The sequence below is a fragment of the Aricia agestis genome, chromosome 11 (assembly GCF_905147365.1).
Source record: "Aricia agestis chromosome 11, ilAriAges1.1, whole genome shotgun sequence".
NCBI classification, from domain to species: Eukaryota; Metazoa; Arthropoda; class Insecta; order Lepidoptera; family Lycaenidae; genus Aricia; species Aricia agestis.
In genome coordinates, this window is record NC_056416.1 from 66,564 (window position 1) to 94,403 (window position 27,840).

The window sequence follows — 27,840 nt, forward strand, 5'->3', positions numbered from 1 at the left end:
CGTTGGTTTGCCGCTAGATGGCACCACATGTCCGTATACCGTGTACCGTAACAATATTTTAAATACGGTTAGGTACTAAGTATATAAACTATTTTATAGTAACTTAAACAGAATCAAATCATTCCCAGTGTCAACAAAAAAGCGGGAACATAGAATCACAGATTATTGTAATATTTTATGTAATCGAATACTCATGGTTATAAAACTTCTAAAGTTTTATAACCATGAGTTAGTTCAGAACTTTAGAAGTTTTATGACCATGAGTCATAGATAAAGTATTATAGTATAGATGTAGTCTTAGCCCGTCATCGCGTGGCCATTTTGTGCATATTTTCATACAAGGAGCGTGCGTTTATTTTCTTGAATATTTCTATTTGTCGATTATTTTGGAGCACATTATGATACAGGACAGAAGGTCAATTAGTTCATGATATCGATTAACTATAGTTCAAGTGATGAGAATCCGTAAACACACGTAAAAAGCTATGCAATTTTTATTGCCAAATTATTAATTGATGTGACATTTTTAGCACTAAGTCCTTATATAGCACGAATAAGGGATTAATAAACTTATAAATTGAGGCATGGAATTTACAAATGGGCTAAGTGCCAAAAAAAGCAAAATTTAAATTTTACCTTTCAAAGGATCTATGTTGTGCTGCCATTTCATGTCATAGGTGCAAAGTGCCTACAACATTTTATTCTAATTTTGGTAATTTTTCATAGATGGCGTTGGGTATAAGTGCCAAAGATTTTTTCTTTACAAATGGGTCGCGCGTGTATTTGATCGTAGTAAATGTCAAAGTCAAAATAATCGTTTGGTGGTGATTTGTCAATGAATAAAAGTTTCTTTATTCATTGTGATTTGTTTGTTTGTTAAAATTTATATAATAGAGACTAGAGAGTATTGTGAAAATGAGTGATTCTAGTAAAACTAAAAATAAAACATTAATAAGAAAATCTTTGAAAGAAAGAGGAAAGAGTTATGTTAGCAGGAAAGGAAAAGTCATGCCGCCAAAAAAACCACCTTCTATGCTGGTTAGTACATTGTTTTTGTTTCTTAAAGTTGTTTAGTTTAATAATATCTTATCTTCGCTAATCAACTATCTTTGTTGCAGAAAATATGCAAATGTAAGAACCAATGCGATACAATAGACCATGACATGAAATTAACTTTATTTGACAAGTTCTACCGAGAAGGTTTAAAAACACAAAGAACATATTTGATGGGGCTGTTGCATCTGCATAACATTAAGCGACGCCGACATGGTAATTATGATGTACCATCTGAAAGTAGACGACAAGCTACTATTTTTTATTTTATACCTAAAGGTGATGGCACATTAGTACCAGTTTGCAAAAAAACATTCATGGATGTTTTTGCGATTTCTAAAAAAGAAATAGAGACAATGATTCGTAAAAAGAAGCATGGCGATACATCATTTACTGACAAAAGGACTTCACACCAAACATCAAAATATACTGAATTAGATGTGCTGAGAATTAAAGATCACATTAATATGTTCCCCCGAGATGAGAGTCATTATACACGAGCAAAAAGCTCAAAAGAGTATCTTAGCCCTGATTTGAATATACATAGGTGTTTTAAATCCTTTAATGAAATGCACCCTGATAACCAAGTATCATATAAGTTTTACAGAAAAATATTTTTGAGAGATTTTCCTAATTTAAAGTTCAAGAGACCTAGGACTGATACTTGTAAAGTTTGTGATCGCTTGTCGGCAACAGTGCGTTCTCAAAATTCAGGTAGTCGGTCTGCAAAAATTGCTTTAGAACTACATCACCGGAAAGCAGAAAAATCCCGTGAGCAAATGGGCATAGATAGGCAGCAGTCTCAACTACCAGGTAGTACTACTGTCACACTAGCCATAGATCTTCAGCAGGTGCTCTTCGTGCCCACTCTAACTCACTCAGAGATGTTTTACAAACGGCAGCTTAGCTGTTATAACCTATGCATCAATGTGGCTGATATTGGGAACTCTTTCATGTGTCTTTGGCATGAAGGAATCTGTAGCAGAGGAGGCAATGAAATAGCGTCATGCCTACTGACTTTTATAAATAAAGGAATAATTACAAAAAAGGACCATCTTATAATATGGTGCGATAACTGTGCCGGCCAAAATAAAAACAGAATGATGCTTTTCTTATTGATGTATTTAGTGGCAAATGGCCACTTTAAATCAATCGAACAGAAATTTTTAATAACAGGTCATAGTTTCCTACAGTGTGATAGAGACTTTGGAATCATAGAAAAAAGAAAAAAGGTTATGAAAAGTTATGTACCTCAGGACCTAAAAAAAGTAATTTCTGGTGCAAAAAATACAGCAAAACCTTTCCAGGTGATTGATATGACAAGTGACTGTTTTTTTGACCTCCAAGCTGCTGCAGATGACATAATTGTGACTAAAAAACTGAATATCTCAACAGCATCTCGGTTGTTAGTAAGGGAAGATAAGCCAGGTGTAGTGCATGTAAAAGAAAATTTAGGAGACTTGGAACCATGGAAAGAAATAAATGTATTGAAAAGAGGGAAATCTATTTCAGACTTAAAAAATGTGGAGTTACGTCGACTTGTGGCTAAAAATACTATAAGCAGAGAAAAGAAGAAGGACTTAGAAAGTATGATTGAATACTTGCCAGAAAATTATCAAGAATTCTACAGGAATTTGTGTAATAACTAATTATTTCAGAATATTGGCACTTAGCCCCAACAATAATTAACATGGTAATTAGCCCATATGTAAAGCAAATATCTTGTCATTTGACCCATTTCTTTATTGATTAAAATAATATTGATTTGTTTTCAGAAATAACTTACTACTAATATTATTAAATGGTACATGTGTAAACAGTACCTATTTGATTTCTGTTTTCATATTATTAATCCAAATAAAACGTTGATTGAAAAGCTAATGCATTTTTATTCAATTTCTCAATAATTTTATTTTGGCACTTAGCTCATTTGTAAATTCCATGCCTCAATTATCTTATTAGCTTACAAAAATACCAATTGAAAAGCCCAAAAAAACGTTGTTCAAAACTTACGTATTTAATGTTAAATCCACGTGTTTGAGGCATTTTTTGATTATTCTTATGGTTTATTATTTAGCGGAACCATAAAACTCAACAATATATAGCATTAAATGTTCACTAAAAACCTTTATTAACACTTTTATTACATGAAATATGCAGACCGACTCCTTTTTTTATGTCCTAGTAAGTAGGACATAACATTACACGCTTTTGAGGCTTATACACCGATATAAGCCTCTCTCCAGTCTATAGTACCTCAATGGCATGAGTATTCAATTTTCCCGCTTTTTTAAGTTGACACTGAGACTGACGGCCCGGCCGCACCTGCGTCTATAAAATTGCATTGACTTAAGTGGGACGCGGCATAATGGTCTCTATCAAATCAAAATACTGTGGCCGGTCCGCCATTTTATGTTCCGGTTCTCAGAGGTACATAAACTGTCAAAGTGTCGTATTATAGGGATGTCGAAATTGAAAGAAAATATCGATATATCGATACATCGATATTTGAAAAAATATCAATATCGGTCTCGATATATCGCGAAAAAAATATCGATATATCGGTCAAATTTTTCGACCAATTTGCTTTTTTTTTTTTATTAATTTATAGTCTATCAAAAAAGTGAAGAAATTTTAAAAAGTTTGTCCTTGGATCAGTGCGTTTATATTTTTACTAAAATTTTTGTTATTTTACCGATGGCTTGACTTCGTATGTGCTAATTTAGTTAATAATTAGACAATAAATAAGATTTGTGATAGAATAGAATACAACATGGCTTGATTTTCGATATTTAATCAACATAGAAATTAGTAGATTTGACGTTTAGTGATGTACTTTTTTATCGAATTCAAAAAATATAAGGTGAAAAATGTCGGATCTACTGGCCGCCACACCGACTGGGACCTCACCGTTCAAAGCATTAATATTATTATTATGTAATTTATAAAACAATAAAAATATATATAATTATATATATTTATTATTTTTTATATATATATATATATATATATACAGTGTGTAACAAAAATAAGTGATAATACTTTAGGGTGTGTACGTGTTCCTTGTAGAGAGTTCACTGTGAAAGTAGCAGCTCTGAAAGACGAATTTTTTTTTCACTTTTGTATGGGCAAGGGCCCGAGCGTCACGAGTTTCCCCATACAAAAGTGAAAAAAATGTTTGGTCTTTCAGCGCTGCTACTTTCACAGTGAACTCTCTACAAGGAACACGTACACATCCTAAAGTATTATCACTTATTTTTGTTACACCCTGTATATATATATATATATATATATATATATATATATATATATATATATATATATATATATATATATATATATATATATATATATATATATATATATATAATTATATGGTCAGTCCATAGACGGACCCAATTTTATAAAAAAAAAAAACTTAATAGCTCACTTATAACATCTTACTTATCGATATTTAATATCAACCGAGTGTCCCATCACTATAGACCGCCATGTTTAGTTTTAACACAGATTAAGTAGGGTACAGGGATGTTGCGGATCCCGATTTTTTCACATCCGCGGATGTAAATGCGGATGCGGATTTATAGAGGTTCACATCCGCGGATGCGGATGTTTCAGTTCCTACATAAATCTAGATTATAAAATGAAAAAGTATTATTTTAATTTTTATTTATCGTTCGATCGTAGATTCTTGGAAATCTATTGTTCTAGCGGCCACAGTTCAAGCGTTAATGTGTTACAAAATATAATATTACAGGTTCCCTAGAACAATTTTTTTTATTAATATCAAGCAAATTTTTCGTGAGTAGCTTCATTTTGTATCGCATTTTGAATAGAGCAATCGATATTTTAGGACCATCAAATCGAAATATTAAATTATATTTATCTCTGTTAGCTACCACTTTCGCTGAGGAAATTGTTGTTCGTTTTATTAAAATGAAGCTGCTTTTAATTTATTGAACGACAAATTACCTTGACAGTAATAATAAAAATTGTTCTGGGAACCTTTACTATAATAATACTTTTGTATTAAAGAGATAATAATTTTAAATGAAAATTACATTAATTCTACTGCATTAACCTCTATCACTTGTTGGTAAGTACCTACATGAAGTTATAAATAGGAGCATAAAGCATTATACATAAATTATTAAAAAGTAATAATGCCGCTTTTTATTAAGTATGAAGCACAAACGTTGTTATTAATTTACACAAGAAAATTCCACTTCAATAAGCCACTTCAATAAACGCGTCAGATCCTGTCACCGTTTTTAGGGTTTCGTAATCAACAAGGAACCCTTATATTTCGGTCCATCTGTCCATCTGTCTGCCTGTTTCTCCGCGGTTTCGCTCAGAGAATAGCCTACAAAGCCGAAATTTAGCATGAATGCACATTATAAACGATGTCGACAAAACGGTATATAAAATCTTTAAAAAATATATGGGACCTCCCTTAAAATCGAGCGGGGATAATTCTTTTTTTTTTTCACGTCCACTCCACTGTGTAGTGACGTTGGATAGGGTTTTTAAAACTATTACGAATATTCCAAGATCATTTTCCGATTTAGGGATCCGTTTGTGAAATATGAAGTTTTAAAGTGGAAGGAATCGTTAGTGTCCAGTGTCTCCCCCTTCTACCACCTATTAGGTAAACGGTTGATTCTGAAAAATATGTGGAAAAATTCACGGGAGTAGGAAATATGCTAAATTTAAAAAGAAAATTATCACGGCTAAGAAGACTTCATAAGTGAGTAAGTACAGAGGAATTTTTCATTCAAATCCCTTTGAATGTTAACTGAGATGATGTTGTTAGTAGTGTAAAACATGTTATAATTGTACATTCATTGACGATACAAAACTTATCAAAAACTGGCGATACTACGGAACCCTCTATTGTGCGTGGCCAATACGCACTTGGCCGGCTCCCATTGGTTATTTGTCACGCGCAAACGGCACGCGCCATTCACACGTCCTGCCGCTTTTAGTTTTTTATTCTTGCCGCAATTCGTATGACATTCGCATCCGCATAAAAATCCGCATTGTATTATTGCAAATGCGGATATCCAAATATGTGCGGATGCTCCGCATTTGCGGATGCGGATGTGGATATCCGCAACATCCCTGGTAGGGTAGGACTAGTACATTCATACACTGTACAGTACTAGTCATTGGACAGAGCATAAAAACACAATATTTAATAAGGTTGCCTTAAAAACTGCCTGTTTTTTAAGTAATAGAACGCCTGATTTTTAAGAAAAACTGGTAGTTTTTAAAGCAACCTTAATAAATAAAGTGTTTTTGTGCTCTGTCCAATGACTAGTACAAGTACTGTCCAATCACTAGTTCACTTTTGATTGTCTATACTCTATAGTCTATATTCTATAATAGTTTATTCATTATTGTTATCTATTATTTTTCAGAAACTACAAAACGTAAAAACTGCCAATAATTTCGTTATAAATATATCTGAAAAAGAATACGAAGAAATAAAACCGAAAATTATATATTTATTTGCTCACTTTTCTAATTTTGTAGTGATCTTATAGTTATTTTATTCTGTAATCTGTGAGTCTATTCTCTGGTAATCGCGTAACAATAACATGAAGCTTTGAATTGTGACGCTATGGTGTAGAAGACTGGACACTGAGCTGGGCTCGGTCCGTCAGAGAGCGATCGTGTGAGGCGCGAGGAGAGAAGAGAGCCAGTGCGATGTCGAACGTGGAGAACGTGTGCCCGCAGGTACTGCGCGGCGTGGGGCGGGAGCTGCGGCGGCTGGCGGCGCATCCGCCCGCGGGCATCAAGCTGCTGCTGCGTGACGACGACTTCACCGACGTCGTGGCGCTTATCGAAGGCCCGGGTACGCTCAAAACATTTTTAATTCTTATTAAGTAGGCCCATCATACAGCAAAACCATCATCTGTGTGCCGAGATGGCTACCTACTATTGAGTTTTAAATTAAAATAATGAATAAATCTCCTTAGAAGTAGCCGCACAGGTTCCACCTATTCAGGTATTCACCTATTCAATTTCCAATGGTCCAAAGACAACATGCCTTAAGTTTAGAGTAATATTATGTCATGTTTCTATAAAATCTATACAAATACTGTAGAAATGTTTCTATTTTTGTATATTAGTTTTGACATCACATAAGTTCTGGATGAACTGTACAGGTTGCAAGAAAACAACTACTAAGTGATGGTACTTTAGGGTGTGTATGTATCCCTTATTCGCGCAACAATATAATAAATAGCATTTCCGAGAATCCCCGATCGAAGGCTTAAAATACTGTATCATAAAAAAAAATGTATCAGCCCTAGTACTACAGTAAAGGAGGCAAATTGAATGATCTCGATCATGAGCCCATTTTTTTTTTATGAAATAAGGGGGCAATGAGCAAACGGGTCACCTGATGGAAAGCAACTTCCATCGCCCATGGACACTCGCAGCATCAGAAGAGCTGCAGGTGCGTTGCCGGCCTTTTAAGAGGGAATAGGGTAATAAGGGAGGGTAGGAATTGGGGAGGGTAGGGAAGGGAATAGGGTAGGGGATTGGGCCTCCAGTAAACTCACTCACTCGGCGAAACACAGCGCTAGCGGTGTTTTACGCCAGTTTTCTGTGAGAACGTGGTATTTCTCCGGTCGAGCCGACCCATTCGTGCTGAAGCATGGCTCTCCCACGTTTAAAATATTATCCACGATATTTTCTTATGTGTGTTCAACGATTACTTCGCCACTTGTGAACCAATTTTCAAAATTTTTCTTTTGTTGTATGGGGTATATTTTGTTACGATTGATCCGGTTCCGAGTAGGTACCAGGTTCACAAAAGTGGTGGTTTGATGATGGGAACCATGAGGAAATAAAAAAAAATATATGAACTAGCCAATTCCATACATAAAAACTAAGTTTTCTGGATATAATATTATATAGATTTTTGATTAATTTTATAAGCACGATAATTGGGTCCCAGTAATAAAGCATTAAGGTACAAAACCACTTTTAACCGCAGGGAAACGTTTTATTCCTATGGATAAGGAAGTTTGCGGAAACAGCTATTTAGAAATATTTTCGAAAGAAACAACTTAGATAAAAATCGTTAGTGGATTAGTAATACTTTGATGTCAACGTAAGTATTTTTCTACATTATTGTTTAAAAAAATTACGAGAACTTGAAAGTTTAAAATAATATAGAATAATATGGGCCCTTAATATTACTTCTTTATTTTCTTAAAAGTTTACTACTAAAAAGCCCGGCCGTACATTATCCGAATTTCTGATCAGAAAAATACATTTTGACATGTCAGAATTCTGATAGTATGCAGGCTCCACAACAAAATGTATGAACATAGTGCGTTCCGGCGGGGGTCCGGCGGGCGTATAGCCGGGCTAAAAAAGAAGACAGCCCCTACTTTTTTCAATTTAGAGATTATTCAGAAATGAAGCCTATAGGCTTGTTTATGTGGAAAATTAGGACAGTTTTGTTCGGAGTACAATCTTCTAAAGTATAATTTGAGGGAGATACAAGCGCTTTCTAAATGACACGACTCACGTGTCATACGCCACATGTTAAAAACCCGTATAAGACGCAGCTGCCGTGTAATCCGCAATGAATGCACTTTTATAAAAGGTTGACGGCCCCTACTTTTTTTCAATTCACAGAATATTCAAAGGCGAAGCCCATAGGCTTGTTGTATGTGGAAAATTAAGATGATTTTGTTTAGAGTAAAACCTTCTAAAGTGTAATTTGAGGGAGATACAAGAGTTTTTTAAATGACACGGCTCATGTGTCATACGCCACACGTTAAAAACATGTATGACACGGCTCCCATGTCATCCGCACTGAATCGGTTAAAGTACAAATATAACTAAGGATATTTATTTATTTTATTTATATTTTGTGATATTATGAAAACGAGCAAAAAAAGGCCAAAAAATTATGTTTGTTGTATGGGAGCCCCCCTTAAAAATTAATTTTAATTTTGTTTATAGTATTTGTTGCTATAGCGGCAACAGAAATACACAATCTGTGAAAATTTCAGAAGTCTAGCTATAGCGGTTCTTGAGATATAGCCTGGAGACAGACAGACAGACATCAAAGTCTCAGTAATAGGGTCCCGTTTTTACCCTTTGGGTATGGAATCCTAAAAAGAACTGCTTCATGATGGATTTACTTTCCTAATTTATGTACTTATACTACTACTTCTTATACCTCTGCCTCATGACCTCGAATAGATCATAGAGGCTGAGAGTGTTATAATGTAGTCAATGTGGTGTTTTGCAGCCGGAACGCCGTACGCGGGCGGGGTGTTCCGAGTGCGGTTGGCGCTAGGGCGCGAGTTCCCGGCCGCGCCGCCGCGCGCCTACTTCCTCACCAAGATCTTCCACCCCAACGTGTCGGCCGGCGGCGAGGTGTGCGTCAACACGCTCAAGCGCGACTGGCGGCCCGAGCTGGGGCTGGAGCACGCGCTGCTGGCCGTCAAGTGCCTGCTCATCGCGCCCAACCCTGACTCCGCGCTCAACGCCGACGCCGCGGCGCTGCTGCACGAGCGCTACGACGACTACGCGGCGCGCGCCCGCCTCTACACCGACATCCACGCGCGTCCCCAGTCCGCCCAGTCGCAGCAGGAGGCGGAGGGCGCGGAGGGCCGCATCCCGGAGGCGGACGCGGCCGAGGCGCCGGCCGGCGGCGAGGCTGCGGAGGGGCCGCGCGCCAAGCGCGAGCGACGGGGCGCGGGGGCGGGCGCCGGGGGCGCGGCGCGCGACCGCCGCCGCATCCTCAAGCGCTTATGAGCGGCGCGCCGGCGACCGGCAAAGCGCCCGGCGCGGCGACCCGCACCCTCCACCGCGATATGTTCCACCGTACGAGTTTCACGACATAGGACTGTAAAAAAATGTTATTTAGATTTATTTGATAAGAATAAATTATGTGAATTTTAGTACTAATGTATTTTCAAGATTGGTGACTCTTCCTCTGTCTTTTTAGCTTTTACGAGTTTTAGTTTTAAACCAGAAACCAATATTTTAAATTGTAAAAATATTGTTTTCCTTAAATCAAGTCTATTTCAAATTTTTACATTCTAAATGGAGTCTGACTCCTACGAGAAGTAAATTATGTTTGCTAAATAATTTACTGTTTACTCAAACAATAATTACTGAATATTGTTGAAAATATAATCTGTACATTTGTAATACAGAGTATATATATAATAGTATGGATTATTAAGAATTGAGGAGAGAGGATCGACAAAGGCTTAGCCTGCTGGCCAAGTCTTCCTCGTTGTCTACTCTTCCATAATATATCTGTCATCAGGTTACTGTCAAAAATAATGTCGTAAAAACCACTGCATTAAGAGGAGTCCACACCGCAGTTTTTCCATACAAACGTTATCCCCTGTATCCTCCCTGGATAATTCCGGTAGAGTTATGATTTTTTCCTGAATATCTATGGCCACTATTAGCATGTCTCTATGTTTTCTTTTTTTCATAATTTTATTATTAAAAAAGATAAGAACGTCCAAAAACCCAAAAAAATGGCCCGATTTTCCTTTGTGTTCAAACACCCAGAAAACAAAATTGGGTAGAATATACAAAATAACTAAAACATAGAAACACAGCTCAAGCCTTGCTTTAATTCTTAATGAAGAAAATACTTAAATCGGTTAAGTTTTGGAGAAGGAATCAGCGGACAACGAATCGAATATTTTCTGTTCTTTTATTAGAACTGTTGTCGTGCTGTCTCTATCGCGCTCTGCGGTGGGAGACTTGAGATTGGTGAGACAGCAATACATTTTCAAATACCTATTTTCAATTTATCTCGCCCCTGGTGTATCCTCTTAATTACTTCATTTATTAAGTTTTTTAACTTGTTTATTGGAGAACAACATAATAATAAGGGAGTGCCTCCGCTGCCGGCGCCGTTTTCCGAAGTTTGCCGAAGTCACGCGATGTTTGCCGAATAGGCTCCGGCGCCTATTCGGCAAACATCGCTTGTCAAATAACAGAATAATGATCAAGTTATGAATTATTAGGATAAAAATCTATTAGCACTAAAAATACAATCTAAAATATACAGATATATACAAACTTTAAATATAAAACTATAAAAAAAAAACTTGCCCATCTGGCAGAGTGCCCAGCAAACTGAAAACATTGCCACGTTGGATGGCAATTATTGCTATCCGCTGTGCCAGGTAGCTCCCGCCTCTGGGGTCTCGGGTGGCTTTAACAAGCTTCTTAGATATTCCTCTAAAAAGCTTATGTGCCCCCGGACCCCATGCGCCTAGAGTTTCCACCCCAAACTGTTTAAATATTATGAAATCTCTGCTGAGGTTCTCATATCTGCGCCACTTTAAGTTTTCTGCCTGGTTTGCGGCTGCGCCCGCACAGCTCGAGGTGCTCTGAATAATATGGGACGAGGCGAGTGTGTCGACACAAGTAGCGTTCCACACAAGGGCCCGTCCCACATTTCATGGGTCCAGGGTCATTCCATCGGGTCTCTTGTATTTTAACTTTACTGTATTTTAGAAATCGAAAAAAAAATATTTTCTTAAAAAAATTCGGCAGTAGTAGGCGGCAGTATTTTCAGTCTTGCTCCACTTCCCGGCCCATTATAGTAGTAGAGCAGAAATATTCCATACAATATATTTAGCCATTTAGACAAAATATTTAAAAAATCAAAATTCTCTGAAGAAATCAAGTTGAAAAAAGTATTTTGATATGTTTGCAAATATATTTTTTTTCGTTTTCAAAAATACAGTCGAAAAGCTCACAAACGAAGTAATCATTCCAGTTGTGAAATTATTTAAATATAATTTTTTTTCAATCTACAATCGGTTTCGAAGCACTGAATGCCGATCGTTCCGTTCGAGTGGCCTATAGTGGGCCTATATCTCGGCCGAGGGCACTGTCTCGCCAGTCGCCACTCTACCACAGAATAGATAATAGCACAAAGTAACTACAAGGTACTCTGTAGGTTCGATCGTGCCTAGGTTGAGCGGCTTTATGACACGTAACATTACTTAATTATTTACATATTTTCTTTTTTAAGCATGAAGTAGCAAAACAGCAGATTTTAGGTCGAAAATTTCATTTCAGGCATTAAATGAAACAAAATTAAATTACGTAAAAATGTATATTACAAAACGATGAAACATAGACGAGAGGTAAGCGAGGCTCGAGTTGAACCGAGCGGCGAGCGGGCGCGCTCACGGCTCGGCCTTGTCCTGCAGCGGCAGCGCCTCGGTCAGGCGCGCGTCGGCTGGGGCGCGGGGGGCGGGAGGGCGCAGCGCGTACCGGTGCAGCAGCGTCGCCAGCGCCGACCCGCCCAGCGGACCCACCCAGTATACCTGCACACCGCACGCGTTCGTTTTATTAGGTGCATCGATTCGGTCGTGTGTGAAATTATAAGTCCCCCGGCCGCCATCTTAGAAAAGGGGGCGCAAACATTTTTTTCGCGATGTGTCGAAAACTATGCGTCCTACAAAGACATAATTTACAGAAAATCGCTTTGCCTACCTAATCCATACTAATATTATAAATACGAAAGTGTGTCTCTCCGTCTGTTACTTCTTCACGAATCACGCCCAAACCGCTAAACCGATTTTGCTGAAAGGTATGGAGATACTTTGAGTCCCGGGTAAGGACATATTAGGATACTTTTCGTCTCGGAAAAATGTAAGGGTCCCGGGCGGAGTTGTATGTATGTTTATCTAACTTTTCACCTACCCTAAATAAAAAAAAATAAAATCATAAAAATCTAAAGCTTTATTATTTTAAAATTTAAATTATCGGTGCTTTATGTTTGTTCTGTTCACAGGTTCTGTTAATGTACCCCACATTAATTAATGTCCCCTATCTTAATCAGATCCGATGACATTCCAATACTAGAAAATAACTTTTTCAATGCATCAACGAAGATATCTGATTTTATACCATGACAACTAGAGACATATTGTGGGAAACCTATGCTTAACTGACACGCTCGAGCATGTCGCAAAATCCCCTCTGGCACAGATGACAGAATAGATAATAGACAAGTACGAAGTCTCTGTTTTGATATTCACAAATGCCGCCGTTTTGTGCCTACATAATTATTATTTACAAACGGACCGCACGCGAGCAGCTGACATTGAGCATTGACATCGGCCAAGTGCGAGTCGGACTCGCGTACGTAGGGTTCCGTACCATTATAGAGCAAAATTAGGCAAAAAATTGTGTTTTTTGTATGGGAGCCCCCCTTATTTTTTTATTTTATTTTAATATTATTAAATATTAAAGTACACATATAATTAAGGACTTTGAGAAAAATCAAGTACCTAACTGTTGTCATTTTTTATATAGAGCAAAAAAGGCCAAAAAAATCGTTTTTTGAGAGCCCTTAAGAGTCCATATACGTGCCGAAATTTTGAAGAAAACGACAGAAATAATCTTAAATATAGATAAAATTCTATAAAAAAGAAAAGCAAATTGTGCCAAAAAACACGATTCAAAACAACCAAAATCTCACTGGCCGCAAGGCAGCCTTGATATAATGTGAGATTTAGGTTGTTTTGAATCGTGTTTTTTGGCACAATTTGCTTTTCTTTTTTTTTCTTTTTTCTCGAATTGGATAGAATTTTATCTACAGGGTGTAACAAAAATAAGTGATAATACTTTAGGGTGTGTACGTGTTCTCTGTACAGAGTTCACTGTGAAAGTAGCAGCGCTGAAAGACCAAAATTTTTTTTCACTTTTGTATGGGGAAACTCGTGACGCTCGGGAGCTTGCCCATACAAAAGTTAAAAAAAAATATTCGTCTTTCAGAGCTGCTACTTTCACAGTGAACTCTCCACAAGGAACACGTACACACCTAAAGTATTATCACTTATTTTTGTTACACACTGTATAGATTATTTCTGTCGTTTTCTTTTTATGAATTACAGCTCCAAGTAGCCGAAATTAACAGCAATTCTTTGCCCATTTTCTCTAAAATTTTGCCGAGTTACATATTTTTTTACTCAACTATTTCATATTAAAGTGGTAAAAAGTAATTCCAACATTGTATAGACGACTTTCTCAAGAGTACATTGTACTTTTTTCATACCGTTAAGACGTCAATACAATCCATAAACAGGTGATAATCTAAACCTTTTACAGCAAAAATCACAAAACTGTCGCGGGTTTGAGTTGGATTATTTAAAAATACTTAAAAAAAAAACAAAAATCTAGCTCCAACATTAGATTATAATTGAAATGATCTTACATGTTGTGCATTAAAACTTATAGAAATACTGTATTTTAATTGTTAAATCACGTCTGTTAAATCAGCGAAATCGGCAAAATTTCGTATACGGACTCTTAAATATTAATTTTATTTTGTTTTTAGCATATTTTGTTGTTATAGCGGCAACACATACACAATCTGTGAAAATTTCAGAATTCTAGCTATAGCGGTTCTTGAGTTACAGCCTGGAGACAGACGGGCAGACATCGAAGTCTCAGTAATAGGGTCCCGTTTTTACCCTTTGGGTAAGCCCTAACCCTAAAAAGTATAAAGTGCATCGTATTACCCAGTGGTCTGAGTTGAAGTGCTGCAGCAGCGCGGGCGCGAAGCTGCGCGCCGGGTTGAGGCTGGCGCCGGTCATCTCACCCTGAAAACATTCAAATACCATTTTATTGCACGACCTACGACTACTACCGACTACGTTATATGCTTGCGGCAGCCCCACGAGGATTCAGTCATCGATTCAATATTAAATACGTAAACTCAATGTAATTTTTACATTTGCGTTGATATCGTTTAACCATAGAGTAATAAATATCTGGTCTCTGGTTTAACTGAGGTTAAACAACTGAGGTTTTTACATCGATAGATGGCGCTTTAAAGCTCCTATAACAAAATTAGATTAATTGTTTGGTCTTATATTATTATTTATCTAATTTGATCAGCTAGGTGATTGAATGACTAGCGCCACCTTAAATGAAAATGTATTTTAATAACTTTGCCGAACGATTGAACCATCGTCGTCATTAAATCTTGAAAAGTATCAACGACTACTAGATGGCGCTTTTGGCGCACTCGAATCGTTTCGTTTTGTTTGTTCTACAATATTAGGTGGTCGCACTAGGTCACTAGCGCGGGACGGCGGCTCACCCCGGCGTAGATGAGTCCGGCGACGGTGAGGCCGAGCTTGACGGGGGCGGCGGGGTCGCGCGCGCCGGCGTCGTGCGCCGCCCACAGCCCGCAGCACAGCAGCACCAGCACGCCCGTCAGCAGCGCCTCCACCACCGCTGCCGCCGCCGGGCTCACCGTGCCGGCCGCCGTGCCGCCCACCGCCGCGCCTGCCGCGCCCGCCGCGAACGCCGCTGGCGCCAGCGCCATCAGCGCCGCGAAGCCGAGCGTTGCGCCCAGCAGCTGCGCCAGCACGTAGAGCGGCGCGGCGGCGGCGGGCAGGCGGCGGTCGAGCAGCGCGGCCAGCGTCACGGCGGGGTTCATGTGCGCGCCGGACGCCGCGCCGAACGCCTCCACGTTGGCGACGATGACGAAGCCGAATGCGAGCGCGGGGTGCGCCAGCGGCGGCGGCCGGCCGTCCTTGGGCAGCAGCGCCGCCACGCCCAGCAACACCAGCAGCGCCGTCGCTACGAGCTCGGCGAGCGCCGCGCGCCACCAGCGCCGCACCCACCCGCTCACCCCCTTAGTTGCGTCTGAAACGTGATTGACGATTGTAGTATGGACGTTTTTTAAACGAAGATCGATAAGCTTAAATCTGTGACGTCACGTTGCGGTTCAATCGGAGAATCACCTCGGAGGGGCTAGAGATCGAATGTTGTAGAGTTTTATACATTGATATTGAATATTGATAAAGTTCTTATTACAATCGTCATCGAGGCAAAGACTTCCAAAGTGAAATGCTTCGTGTTCAGGAATGCCAGGCGTTCTTTATCCTTCATAATCCCCCCCTCCCCTCCTAGTCATAAGCTGACGACGCGACGCCCTTTTGAGCGTTAATAAGAAATCATCAAGCTGCGGTGAATTTTAATTCGGACCGATCTAACATTTACATTCGGCGATATAATGGTTCCACAAGTAAATAGCGGAAATATTCGCCGAATAATTAAAATATATAATGATCTCTAACACGTCGCCATAATTTCCTGTCAATTAAACGTAAGTACGTCTCGTCTTAAGCCTTACTTCCTGCGCCCCGAAAAAGTAACGCCCGATTATAAGGTAGGTAGTTAATTAGTTGGAACTCGAACACCGACTGATTTATTTAAAATCGAGCGCACCGGCGCGGCGCGGCGCGATATAAATTCGTCGAAAACAAGCTCGTAGAGTAGGTGTACGGGTGTTTGTGTCCCTGCGGCCGGCGGCGGGGGCCCACGAGATCGAGTCCGGCTCGATATATCGAGCCCGGCGCGACGATCGCGGGCCGCGGGCGACTGGTATTTTGAGATAATGAAGTAGCAGCGTCTGCCAAGATTCTTTTTAAATAAAATTTGGACGCATCATTTTAATAATATCTAGCGACAATCATAATACACCAATAAACGGGCCCACGTGTTAACGAAACGCTACCGCGCGTGGGCTCGGCGGCCCTCCGCGTCGCCCGTCGGCAGCGCGGGCTTCCGAAAGCCGAAAATAAACAATATGTTTGTAAACAACTCATCGGACGCGACGGAACGTTCCGGGGAGGGGGCCGCGGGCGGCCCGGGGCGGGCTCGACTAGCGGGACGATACACTGGGCGATGCCGACCCCGGCGGAGAGTACTGACCGTCGTTGGGCATGTGTGCGACTCGGAGTCCGCGGCGTGTAGTGGTGCGAGCGTCGCGGATCGCGCACTGCGGGCTACTGCCGGCGCGCACGCCGCGTCCGCTGCCGCCCGGCCCGCGCGCCCCACGCGCCGCCCCAGCCTCGCACCCTCCTCGTGCTACGTTCTCTCCGAGGCGCCCCGACTCGGCTGCCCCGGCCCGCCCGGCCGGCTGTTTGTCCGGAACGGGACCTCCCGGGGATCGTGTAGCTTTTCAAACGTTATCGCAGTCGCAGACGTGAGATGATCAGGTGACGCCGCGCCGTGATGTGCGCCCCCGACTCGGCCGAAGGTTCGAGTGTATTTACCGGGGCAGACGTACACGGTAGGACTGATTCGTTATCTCAGTAGCTTCACCGACTGTTTGTCGCGGTGACGGGTTCAATATTTGCGTAGCGCGATGACGAGCGACGAGGACTACGGTCATATTGATCTAGTCTACTATCGAATACACGAGTAAATAATAATAATATGTTATTATTATTGTTATTAACTCTATAGAAGATAGAAGTAGGCCAGGGAGTCCAGGGACTAGGAACCCTACTATATATAAGTTACTATATGCTAGGAACTCCGATCGACGAATACGAGCTCCGGAGTTCCCTCACGAGAACGTGCCAACGTGCCGTTACAATAATTATTTTTCCCCAAAAACTAGGATATTCGGTATCCGAGCTTAGGTAATTTGTGTAAATTACACCGGTTTACCGTTAGTAAACCGGTGTAATCTCACAATGACCGGTCTGTCGTCGGTCAGCGGCAAAGACTTCTATTCAACCTCAGTTCAAATAGAAGTCTTTGGTCGGCGGGGCCGGTCCGGCCGCCGCCGCGCCGGCCGGCCCGGCGTTGCGAGTTGCGACACCACACCGACCGGACGGAGTTCGCCACCCAGGGGGACCGTCGTTGAAACATTTTAATTACTCTGGAGTTCGCCGACCTTCCACGGTTCCTATAGTACTTACGAGCGATCGTTTGGAACTAAGTACACGCCTAGAGTAACTTAAGTGGGCACATTTTGTCACGTTCGCGTCTTTTTACGTTTAGCCCTGTTGGAGTAAATGGTCAAAGCTGAAAAAAGCTTTCAATGGCCAAAGCATCTAGTTAGGTAGGAAAGACATGGGCTTAGATAGGTTAGGAGAAGACAAAAGCTAAGAACTAATATTAGCTTTACTTAAAAATGGTTCGACTGATGTAACTATAATATAAAGTCTAGACTCATTAGCTTACTGCCAGTTACGGAAGTGCAGGTAGACCGTAGAAGGACGACGTATGTCAATAAACGTCCTGGGTAACGACTGCTAATGGATTAGTGCACACTAAACAGCAGTACCGGGAGACGGGAGTAATTGTGTGACGGCGACAGGAGCCCGCGGACACACCTTCGTTGCCACTTCCGAGTTCCGCCCAATCAATTTGGGGAAGTAATAACTGGCGTAGTAAACTAATAAAGCTGTAACTTATAGCGCTAACGGCGCCGAGCACCTACTTAGTATCTACTTCTGTATAACGACAATAATCACATCGGTACCTACCCTTAGTGGCACGGTTTTAGTTATCGCCATATTACGTGCCCGACTGCTGGCTGAGAGTTGAGACTGGTATGAATAACGATGTAAGCGACCTCGAGCTTTCTTTACGTCATCACTAGTTACTTATTTATTATTATTATATATATATATATATTAGCTAGGTACTATGTAACGCTGTTGAAGCCAGGCGCGGTCCGAAGGGGGGGGGGGGGGGGGGTCACAGGGGACGCGACCCAAATCTAAGGTCAAATTCAAAAATCTAAAAATCTTGCCAAATTATAAAAGGAAATTTCTAGTTATCCTACAGCGATAAATTTTTAGTGTAGTGACTAGTGAGTGACCCCCTCCAAAAATCGATCTACATTAAATCAACAATGTATTTAGGTAAGTTATATAATTGGATAAGGATTAACGCTGTAATTTATTACAATTGCTTTCAAAATTAGCCATTATTTGTCGTAAAATGTAAATGACAAAAAATGTTATTGTGGGATATCCATAAGAGATAGACATATTATACCGTCGCGGAGTTTTCTGTAGGACCTAAATATTGTGTACAATACTTGGTACATTATTTTGATAAATTTCAGCCTGCGTTTGCAATGTAAGCGGAAAAAAATAAAATTATTTACGACATCACATTAGAAACCCCAACAATAACAGTATTTCTCCACTATTTAATGAATGTTATTATACTTAAATAGTTAATGGAATCAGGCGTTACTTTGCGGAAATCCATAGTTTAAATTTAGTTTGTTATTATTTTTAGCAATATTCCGCGAAAACAACTTCCACCTTTAAGTAAATGAGTGAGTGTACGCATAGACATGCGTACAGCACCTCCCTCCTCCCACACTGCCTATGCGTACACTCGCATGCAAGAACTTGCAAACACCACCACCACACAAGCAATAATGTTGGCAAATCCGTGCAAGGCCCCTCACCACCATGCAGGTTGAAAACCTCGACGCGCGTTTCGCCCCAACACCGGAGCATCCTCAGGATGTGGACTCTACGAACAACGTCCGTTAAGTGCCGCCAACGGCCAAAACACCGCCTTTTATACACTATCGAGCCCCGCTACTATCCCCACTACCCCCACTACTCTCACTAGTACCCCCGAACATATTAATAAGCGGTGACGTAGTCAAGCAAGTTTGGTCATTCAACAATGCAAATCTGTTATTTTTCTTTTCTTTTATGATCTCTAATTGTTCCAACACGCTCAGCCGAAAGCCTTTGTCGCATTTATGTAAAACTTTATAGGAATGGCCATCGGGCACAGTATGATTACTATCTAAAAGATGTTTAGCAAAATGTGACTTATCAGGATGACCATTTCTATAAGCCGCGATATGTTCTTTATACCGAGTCTCGAAGCTGCGTCCAGTTTGACCCACGTATACACTATCGCATTCAGGACAATCGATCTTATAGACACCGGATTGATATTTTTTATCAATCTGGTCTTTATTATGACACAAATGATGTTTTAAAGTATTATTTGTCCTGAATGCGACATGCATATCGTTGCTTTTCATTATTTTGGATAAGCGTGCAGATACCTCTCCTATGTAGGTCAAACTGGACTTATATCTAACTATCTCTTTATCAATAGGACCTGCGTACAAAAACTTAACCAGTTCTTTCTTGTTTTTATTTTTCAAAATATTATTAATGATTTTTGGACTATATCCGTTGGATATCGCAATTTGGAAAATAATATTAAGCTCATTTTGATAATTATCTTTACTAAGAGGGATTGATAATAATCTATGAACGTAACTATGAAAGGCCGCGAGTTTGTGTTGCCAAGGATGACATGACGATGCATGAATAGTAGTATTAGTATATGTCGGCTTGCGAAAGATTCCAAAACTGTGTTTATTATTAACTCTAGTAATAGATAAATCGAGAAAATGTAGAGTGTTATTATCTTCACATTCTAATTTGAATTTAATTTTAATATGTTTTTTATTTAGTTCTTTTACAAATACGTCCAGTTGTCTCTGTGTACCCGTCCAACAAAGAAAACAATCATCTACATATCTAAAGTAATATAAAATACTTTTATTAACGACGATATTCCTTTGTTCAAAATCGTCCATAAATATTTCGGCCATCAAAGGACTTAAAGGTGAACCCATAGCTAGACCGTCTTCTTGAACAAAAAATTCGCCGTTAAATCGAAAGTAATTTTGTTCCATGCATGTTTTAGTAAGAGTAAGCAATTCATTACTTTCACCAGGAGGTAAACGTTTTTCTAGTGCATTCCTTAAAATACCCAATGTTTCCTTACATGGAACATTAAAATAAAATAAATAAAATAAAAATTGTTTTATTTCTGAATAAATTTGAATCAAATATTTTCAGAATGTTGAACTACATGTTGCCTACCACCGGTTCGGGAACTAACCCGGCGAGAAGAACCGGCGTAAGAAACTCGCACGGGGCCACTTTTTAGTAAAAAAGTGGAAAATTTGTCTTTTAAAAAAATAAAATTTACAATGTAAATAACTTAATCTATACAATATGAATACACAATTGTAAGTCACATATAATAAATGTAGAAGCAGCCTTGCAAGCAGCCATCCTACTCCCAAGATGTGCTATCGTTTAGGAAATCTTTGACCGTATAGTAGGCTTTGGCACACAAACGTTCTTTAATTACTTTTTTAAATTTATTAATTGATAGATTTTGAACGTTTTCCGGGATTTTATTGTAAAGGCGTATACATTGACCTTTAAAAGATTTACTTATTTTGCTAAGTCTGATCACTGGTATTTCCAGCTTGTGCCTATTTCTAGTGTTTCTACCGTGACTATCACTTTTAGTTTTAAATTTAGTTAAATTCTTTCTAACATACAATACATTATCCAAAATGTATTGAGAAGCAACAGTTAGAATACCAATTTCTTTAAACTTTTCTCTCAGAGATTCAAAAGCTGACATTTTATAAATTGAGCGTATAGCTCGCTTCTGCAGCACAAAAATTGTATTGATGTCGGCAGCGTTTCCCCATAAAAGGATACCATAAGACATTCTACTGTGAAAATAACTAAAATAAACTAGTCTTGCCGTGTCTTCATCAGAAATTTCCCTAATTTTTCTGACTGCATATGCTGCAGAACTGAGCTTACCTGCAAGATTAGCAATATGAGGACCCCACTGTAATTTACTTTCTAATGTAATGCCTAAGAATACAGTGGAGTCCACCAAATTCATTTTCTCATCATTTAATAGTAAATTGGTTTGAACTTGCCTAACATTGGGCAAAGTAAATTTTAAACATTTGGTTTTCTTAGAGTTTAAAAGTAAGTTATTAACATTAAACCAATGTACTATTTTTGAGAGAGCACTATTTACCTCGTCGTAATTTGACTGCCGTCGCTTCACTTTAAAAATAAGTGAAGTGTCATCAGCAAAAAGTACTATCTCATTATCCTTAACTAGATAAGGTAAGTCATTAATGTAGATGAGAAAAAGAAATGGTCCTAAAATGGATCCCTGTGGTACACCTAATTCTATTTTGGTCCCATTGGATCTTTTACTATTAACTTCAACCCTTTGAGTCCTATTTTTGAGGTAAGAAGTCAAAAGGCTGAGTGCTGAGTCCCTTATGCCATAGTGGTGCAATTTTTTGACTAAAGTAGCATGCTCGACACAGTCAAATGCCTTAGAGAGGTCACAAAAAATACCTAAGGCATCCTGTGACTCCTCCCAAGCTTCAAATATGCTACAAAGAAGACCTATACCAGCATCCGTTGTGGAACGACCCTTAGTAAAACCGTATTGGTTATTGTGTAATAAATTATTTAAATTAAAATGTAACAGTAATTGCTGTAAAATTATTTTTTCAAATATTTTACTAAGAGTCGGTAAAATCGAAATAGGCCGGTAATTAGTCGGATCACTTGGAAACTTGTTTGTTGGGTCAGAAGGAACAATTTCTAAGGGTTCCTTCTGACCCAACAAACAAGTTTTTAGCTAAGCTTAAATTAGCCATCAATAACAATCAATATTTCTTTCAAACTGAATCATCAAAGAAAAAACTCATCCCAATGAATCCTCGCGCACCATCACTGTACGGCTTGCCAAAGATTCACAAAACTGATATTCCCATGCGTCCAGTTGTCTCATACATAGGTGCACCAGCATACGAGCTGGCAAAGTCACTAAATTTCATAATAAAAGAAAAGCTCTCATTTCGGCCACCTTATGCCATAAAAAATAGTCTACAATTAGTCAACAAAATTAAAGATGTGACTTTGCCACCTCGTTGCAAATTAGTTTCACTTGATGTCGATAGTTTATTCACTAATGTTCCATGTAAGGAAACATTGGGTATTTTAAGGAATGCACTAGAAAAACGTTTACCTCCTGGTGAAAGTAATGAATTGCTTACTCTTACTAAAACATGCATGGAACAAAATTACTTTCGATTTAACGGCGAATTTTTTGTTCAAGAAGACGGTCTAGCTATGGGTTCACCTTTAAGTCCTTTGATGGCCGAAATATTTATGGACGATTTTGAACAAAGGAATATCGTCGTTAATAAAAGTATTTTATATTACTTTAGATATGTAGATGATTGTTTTCTTTGTTGGACGGGTACACAGAGACAACTGGACGTATTTGTAAAAGAACTAAATAAAAAACATATTAAAATTAAATTCAAATTAGAATGTGAAGATAATAACACTCTACATTTTCTCGATTTATCTATTACTAGAGTTAATAATAAACACAGTTTTGGAATCTTTCGCAAGCCGACATATACTAATACTACTATTCATGCATCGTCATGTCATCCTTGGCAACACAAACTCGCGGCCTTTCATAGTTACGTTCATAGATTATTATCAATCCCTCTTAGTAAAGATAATTATCAAAATGAGCTTAATATTATTTTCCAAATTGCGATATCCAACGGATATAGTCCAAAAATCATTAATAATATTTTGAAAAATAAAAACAAGAAAGAACTGGTTAAGTTTTTGTACGCAGGTCCTATTGATAAAGAGATAGTTAGATATAAGTCCAGTTTGACCTACATAGGAGAGGTATCTGCACGCTTATCCAAAATAATGAAAAGCAACGATATGCATGTCGCATTCAGGACAAATAATACTTTAAAACATCATTTGTGTCATAATAAAGACCAGATTGATAAAAATTATCAATCCGGTGTCTATAAGATCGATTGTCCTGAATGCGATAGTGTATACGTGGGTCAAACTGGACGCAGCTTCGAGACTCGGTATAAAGAACATATCGCGGCTTATAGAAATGGTCATCCTGATAAGTCACATTTTGCTAAACATCTTTTAGATAGTAATCATACTGTGCCCGATGGCCATTCCTATAAAGTTTTACATAAATGCGACAAAGGCTTTCGGCTGAGCGTGTTGGAACAATTAGAGATCATAAAAGAAAAGAAAAATAACAGATTTGCATTGTTGAATGACCAAACTTGCTTGACTACGTCACCGCTTATTAATATGTTCGGGGGTACTAGTGAGAGTAGTGGGGGTAGTGGGGATAGTAGCGGGGCTCGATAGTGTATAAAAGGCGGTGTTTTGGCCGTTGGCGGCACTTAACGGACGTTGTTCGTAGAGTCCACATCCTGAGGATGCTCCGGTGTTGGGGCGAAACGCGCGTCGAGGTTTTCAACCTGCATGGTGGTGAGGGGCCTTGCACGGATTTGCCAACATTATTGCTTGTGTGGTGGTGGTGTTTGCAAGTTCTTGCATGCGAGTGTACGCATAGGCAGTGTGGGAGGAGGGAGGTGCTGTACGCATGTCTATGCGTACACTCACTCATTTACTTAAAGGTGGAAGTTGTTTTCGCGGAATATTGCTAAAAATAATAACAAACTAAATTTAAGTTATTATACTTAAAAACCTTCCTCTTGAATCACTCTATCTATTAAAGAAAACCGCTTCAAAATCCGTTGCGTAGTTTTAAAGATTAAAGGGAACAAAGGGACATGTCACATGAGGGAAAAATAGCTACTTTTTTATAATATGTATAGAAGGCTAAAGTGATGGACTTATTATTTCCTTCTTGCTAAAACTAATTACAATTACTCATTAAAACTTTCTTCTAACAAGTGGGGATGTATTTCAGGACAGCTTTTTTTCATTCAACATTCGTCAAGTCAAGAGTGACCTTTGTAGCCTTTTAAATGTTTTTGAGCATTTAAGATAAAATTTATATAGCAATTAGCAGCAGGGGCACAGATTCAAGCGGGGGTTGAATACAAGTACATTATACTATTATTATAAGTAAGTATATAATAATACTAGCTGTCCCGGCAAACGTTGTTTTGCCGTATAAAGTTTTCGCCCATATTATTTTATTGAAGTGACTAAATAAGTATGTCACCATGGCAACGTTCATCGCTATCCCGTCACACAAACAATGGTCGCCGTCAGTCCCCAGTTGTAATAATTTACTATTATTTATTCAATAAATGCACTTATCAATATAAAAAGTAGACGCTGTCCGATTCTCCACCCTCGCCGATATGCTAGCTAAGATTAAAGATTCACAAAAATCGGTCGAGCCGTTTCAGAGGAGTTCAACTACGCACCCCGTGACAAGAGAATTTAAGTAAGTTTATTAAATAATGTTCTCCGTCGTAATATCGATGAATGCAAATCGAGCATCAACTCTACAAGGCGAGAGGCTCGTTGATTAATTATTTATTTAAGCCGACATTTAAGTTACCTACTGTACACCAATAAATATATATTATTATAGCGGTCGCGGTGACGTCATCGGCTCGAATCCGCAAAACAAACAAAGTTCGGGCGCGGGGTTATCGCCGAGCTACTTCACTCACGACCGGGACCTTATGCCGACGACATAAGGCCCATTCAAGCACAAACTCCGGGCAGAGTGACTCCGAATAGTCGCAACTCGCAGCCCAAACGATAGGTAGAGTTATATAACCGAGTCCGGCCACCGATGACGCTGCAAGTAGCCGCGACCTCGCCCGCCGCACGCCGCCCGCCGCCCGGAACAGGTTTGGGCGATGATGATGATGTAGCGACACATGACATCGACGTGTCTGCCGCTCAGTTACATGGCGGCGAGGAGACGGGCCCACGTGGAGGCGGCGACCGGCGCGCGGCATGCGGAGGTCGGGTCGCTAGTCGGTTATCACAGCGAGCGCCGCATTATATGATTGTACTAGGTACAGCATTCAGACGAGGTACAGGCACGTACAGGTAGAAGTTGAAGGTAGAGTGTCCGGGATAAACCAGGTTGACGGAGGAGGGGGGGTATAAACTACATAACTATCGAACCTTTCCTAGAGGCGAGACTTGGCGACATGCACAGAATACGCCTGACGACATGTCTCGATAATTCATTTTCCGGACAGTTCAAGAAAGCTCGGCGTTAATTTCTGATCGTGTCCGTCCTTATATTTTACTCTGCGATAGCGCGGTACCCGCTGCAGTATTGCCTGCGATAACCCCCGACTCCAACATAAGACGAGCACAAATTTGAAGCGCTAGAATTTAAAAACAAATAGTTATCCTGTAATTATGTAACGATATATTTATACTCCAAAGGTCAGCGGTCAAGAACCCAAGACTCAAGATAAGCGCGCACACTAGCTCGCCGTCGATAACAGAGGGCCCGGATACGAATAGGTATAACTGGAGGAATCGTAGGGAATTGTTGTATAATATATCTGCTAAGTGCTAGGTGTACGTGTAGGTGTACAAGGTGACGCATGCAAATGAGCAGCGACTAGCGAGTGGCGCATTCCAATAAAATGTATGAATGCTAATGGCAAGCCCGGCCCGCACCGGCCGTCACCGTGGGTACAGCGGACGCCGGCCGCCGCCAATAAGGCAGGGAGAGATCTACTTGCATGGACCCTCCTTCTCCCTTCAATTTCGACATGCTCGTCATAAAAGTTATGCTGTTTTCACTTTGCTTTTGGAAGGAAAACTTCCAAAAGCAAGGTGAAAACAGCTAAACTAAAAAGGAAGGAAAAGAGTCCTAAGAAATGGGCATGCCGCATGTCACTCGCGAACCACCCGAATCATGGCTGCTCGGGAGTCGGGAGCGGCAGCGATGGGCTGGCGGGCCCTCGACACCTAGTCGTAATAGTCGATACGGCGGGTACTCTGCACTCGGTAGACACTAGACGGTAGGACAGGTGGAGCGAGGTCGCCTTCGCGCCGCTCACAAATCACAGCCGACACGGAAATTATTATGTATTATTATTAAATAGCTTACACAACAATACGCCGTTTGTGAGGCACGTTGAATACCTAATTAATATTGGAAGTTACGACGAGGTACGACGGCTCCTAGCAGCTATAGGAGGTTCTCTCGTGTTTATCGTCTTAACAATACTAAAGTACGAGGCATTATTATCGTTTTCTCGCAGCTACTTACAATTTTAAATATATGAAAATGCATTTTAAATATAATATGAGCCAGCAGCGGCCACAAACACACATAGGACATGAAACTGGTTTTACTAAGCGTTTGCAATTTCTCGTTCGGTGTGCATATAATTACTACCAGAATAATTGAAAATAATTACAGTATTACAATGAATTAAGATTATACATCAGATAGACACTAGCGGCCGGCCTTTTCCTTAAACCCCGCTTAGCGAGAACTCAGAACTGCTTCTGCGCAGGAAACGCCGCGTTAATTATTGCGGAAACGTCATTCGGAGAATTCGGATGAGGACCGGATCTTATGGCGAGCAGGAACAATTGACAGCTACGTATTCGCAACTCTATCGAAAGAAAATTATGAGAGCTCCAATTATTCAACTTGACACTCGAAAAGTTACAAATACTGATATTATGTAGAATTTGTTGAAGTTAGGGTCGGTAGAGTTTGGCCGTGTAGATTCAGAACCATTGGCTCTACATAAGATTTGATATCTTTTTCACTGGGCAAACCTTCTGTGGTCGTCTTGGCAATATTTTACATGAAATGTTTTGGTGGGATTATATTAATTTGTTATTTAATACAAGTACTACATCGAGTTTGACCGCCACTTGAACGTGCTTATCTCAGGAACTACTGGTCCGATTTGAAAAATTATTTCAGTGTAAGATAGCCCATTTATTGAGGAAGGCTATAGGCTATATTTTATCATGCCAAGACTAACAGGAGAATATGAAAAAAACGGGGGAAATTATTTGAAAGGGCTTATCTCGCGAACTACTGGAGCAATTTTTATGTTATTTGGCACAGATAAGAAGTAGACCACGTGCAGGATTATAGGCTATCGATTTTTAACCATTTCTTCAGTGGCTACATATTTTATACCCGTGCGACACCTGGGCGGATCGCTAGTATTATATAATATGTAAATTACAGACAACGTGTTTATTATTAATAGTTAAAACAGTACTTGCAAATCGGGATAATATTGTACTATTATCTATTCTGTGATAAGATTGAGATATCCTCAAAATTGAATGT

General features: G+C 39.7%; 3 protein-coding genes across 3 annotated transcripts; 2 read left to right on the top strand and 1 right to left on the bottom strand.

The window, feature by feature from the left end:
• The first annotated feature begins 836 nt into the window (after nt 1-836).
• On the top strand, nt 837-2,929 carry LOC121731932. The gene is made up of 2 exons (XM_042121630.1): nt 837-1,038; nt 1,119-2,929. Exons 1-2 carry the CDS (start codon nt 916-918, stop codon nt 2,700-2,702), a joined length of 1,707 nt encoding a protein of 568 aa, XP_041977564.1. The 5' UTR covers nt 837-915; the 3' UTR covers nt 2,703-2,929.
• Nucleotides 2,930-6,484: 3,555 nt separating this feature from the next.
• Nucleotides 6,485-9,840, top strand: LOC121731829 (ubiquitin-conjugating enzyme E2 S). Its single transcript, XM_042121494.1, has 2 exons — nt 6,485-6,910; nt 9,332-9,840. The coding sequence occupies exons 1-2, from the start codon at nt 6,763-6,765 to the stop codon at nt 9,838-9,840; spliced, it is 657 nt and encodes a 218-aa protein (XP_041977428.1). The 5' UTR covers nt 6,485-6,762.
• A 2,322-nt stretch (nt 9,841-12,162) lies between these two features.
• Nucleotides 12,163-16,880, bottom strand: LOC121731817 (aquaporin-like). Its single transcript, XM_042121478.1, has 4 exons — nt 16,804-16,880; nt 15,182-15,732; nt 14,598-14,678; nt 12,163-12,395 (listed from the first exon to the last, which is right to left on the bottom strand). Exons 1-4 carry the CDS (start codon nt 16,814-16,816, stop codon nt 12,255-12,257), a joined length of 786 nt encoding a protein of 261 aa, XP_041977412.1. The 5' UTR covers nt 16,817-16,880; the 3' UTR covers nt 12,163-12,254.
• Nucleotides 16,881-27,840: the final 10,960 nt, after the last annotated feature.

Bases quoted from the DNA above. Each gene is read 5' to 3' on its own strand.
- LOC121731932 (XM_042121630.1), top strand. From the start codon at position 916: ATGAGTGATTCTAGTAAAACTAAAAATAAAACATTAATAAGAAAATCT. The intron at 1,039-1,118 runs GTTAGTACATTG...TCTTTGTTGCAG, and splicing joins AAAAACCACCTTCTATGCTG to AAAATATGCAAATGTAAGAA.
- LOC121731829 (XM_042121494.1), top strand. From the start codon at position 6,763: ATGTCGAACGTGGAGAACGTGTGCCCGCAGGTACTGCGCGGCGTGGGG. The intron at 6,911-9,331 runs GTACGCTCAAAA...GGTGTTTTGCAG, and splicing joins GGCGCTTATCGAAGGCCCGG to CCGGAACGCCGTACGCGGGC.
- LOC121731817 (XM_042121478.1), bottom strand. The intron at 14,679-15,181 runs GTGAGCCGCCGT...GAATGTTTTCAG, and splicing joins CCGGACTCATCTACGCCGGG to GGTGAGATGACCGGCGCCAG. The intron at 12,396-14,597 runs GTAATACGATGC...TGCGGTGTGCAG, and splicing joins ACTTCAACTCAGACCACTGG to GTATACTGGGTGGGTCCGCT.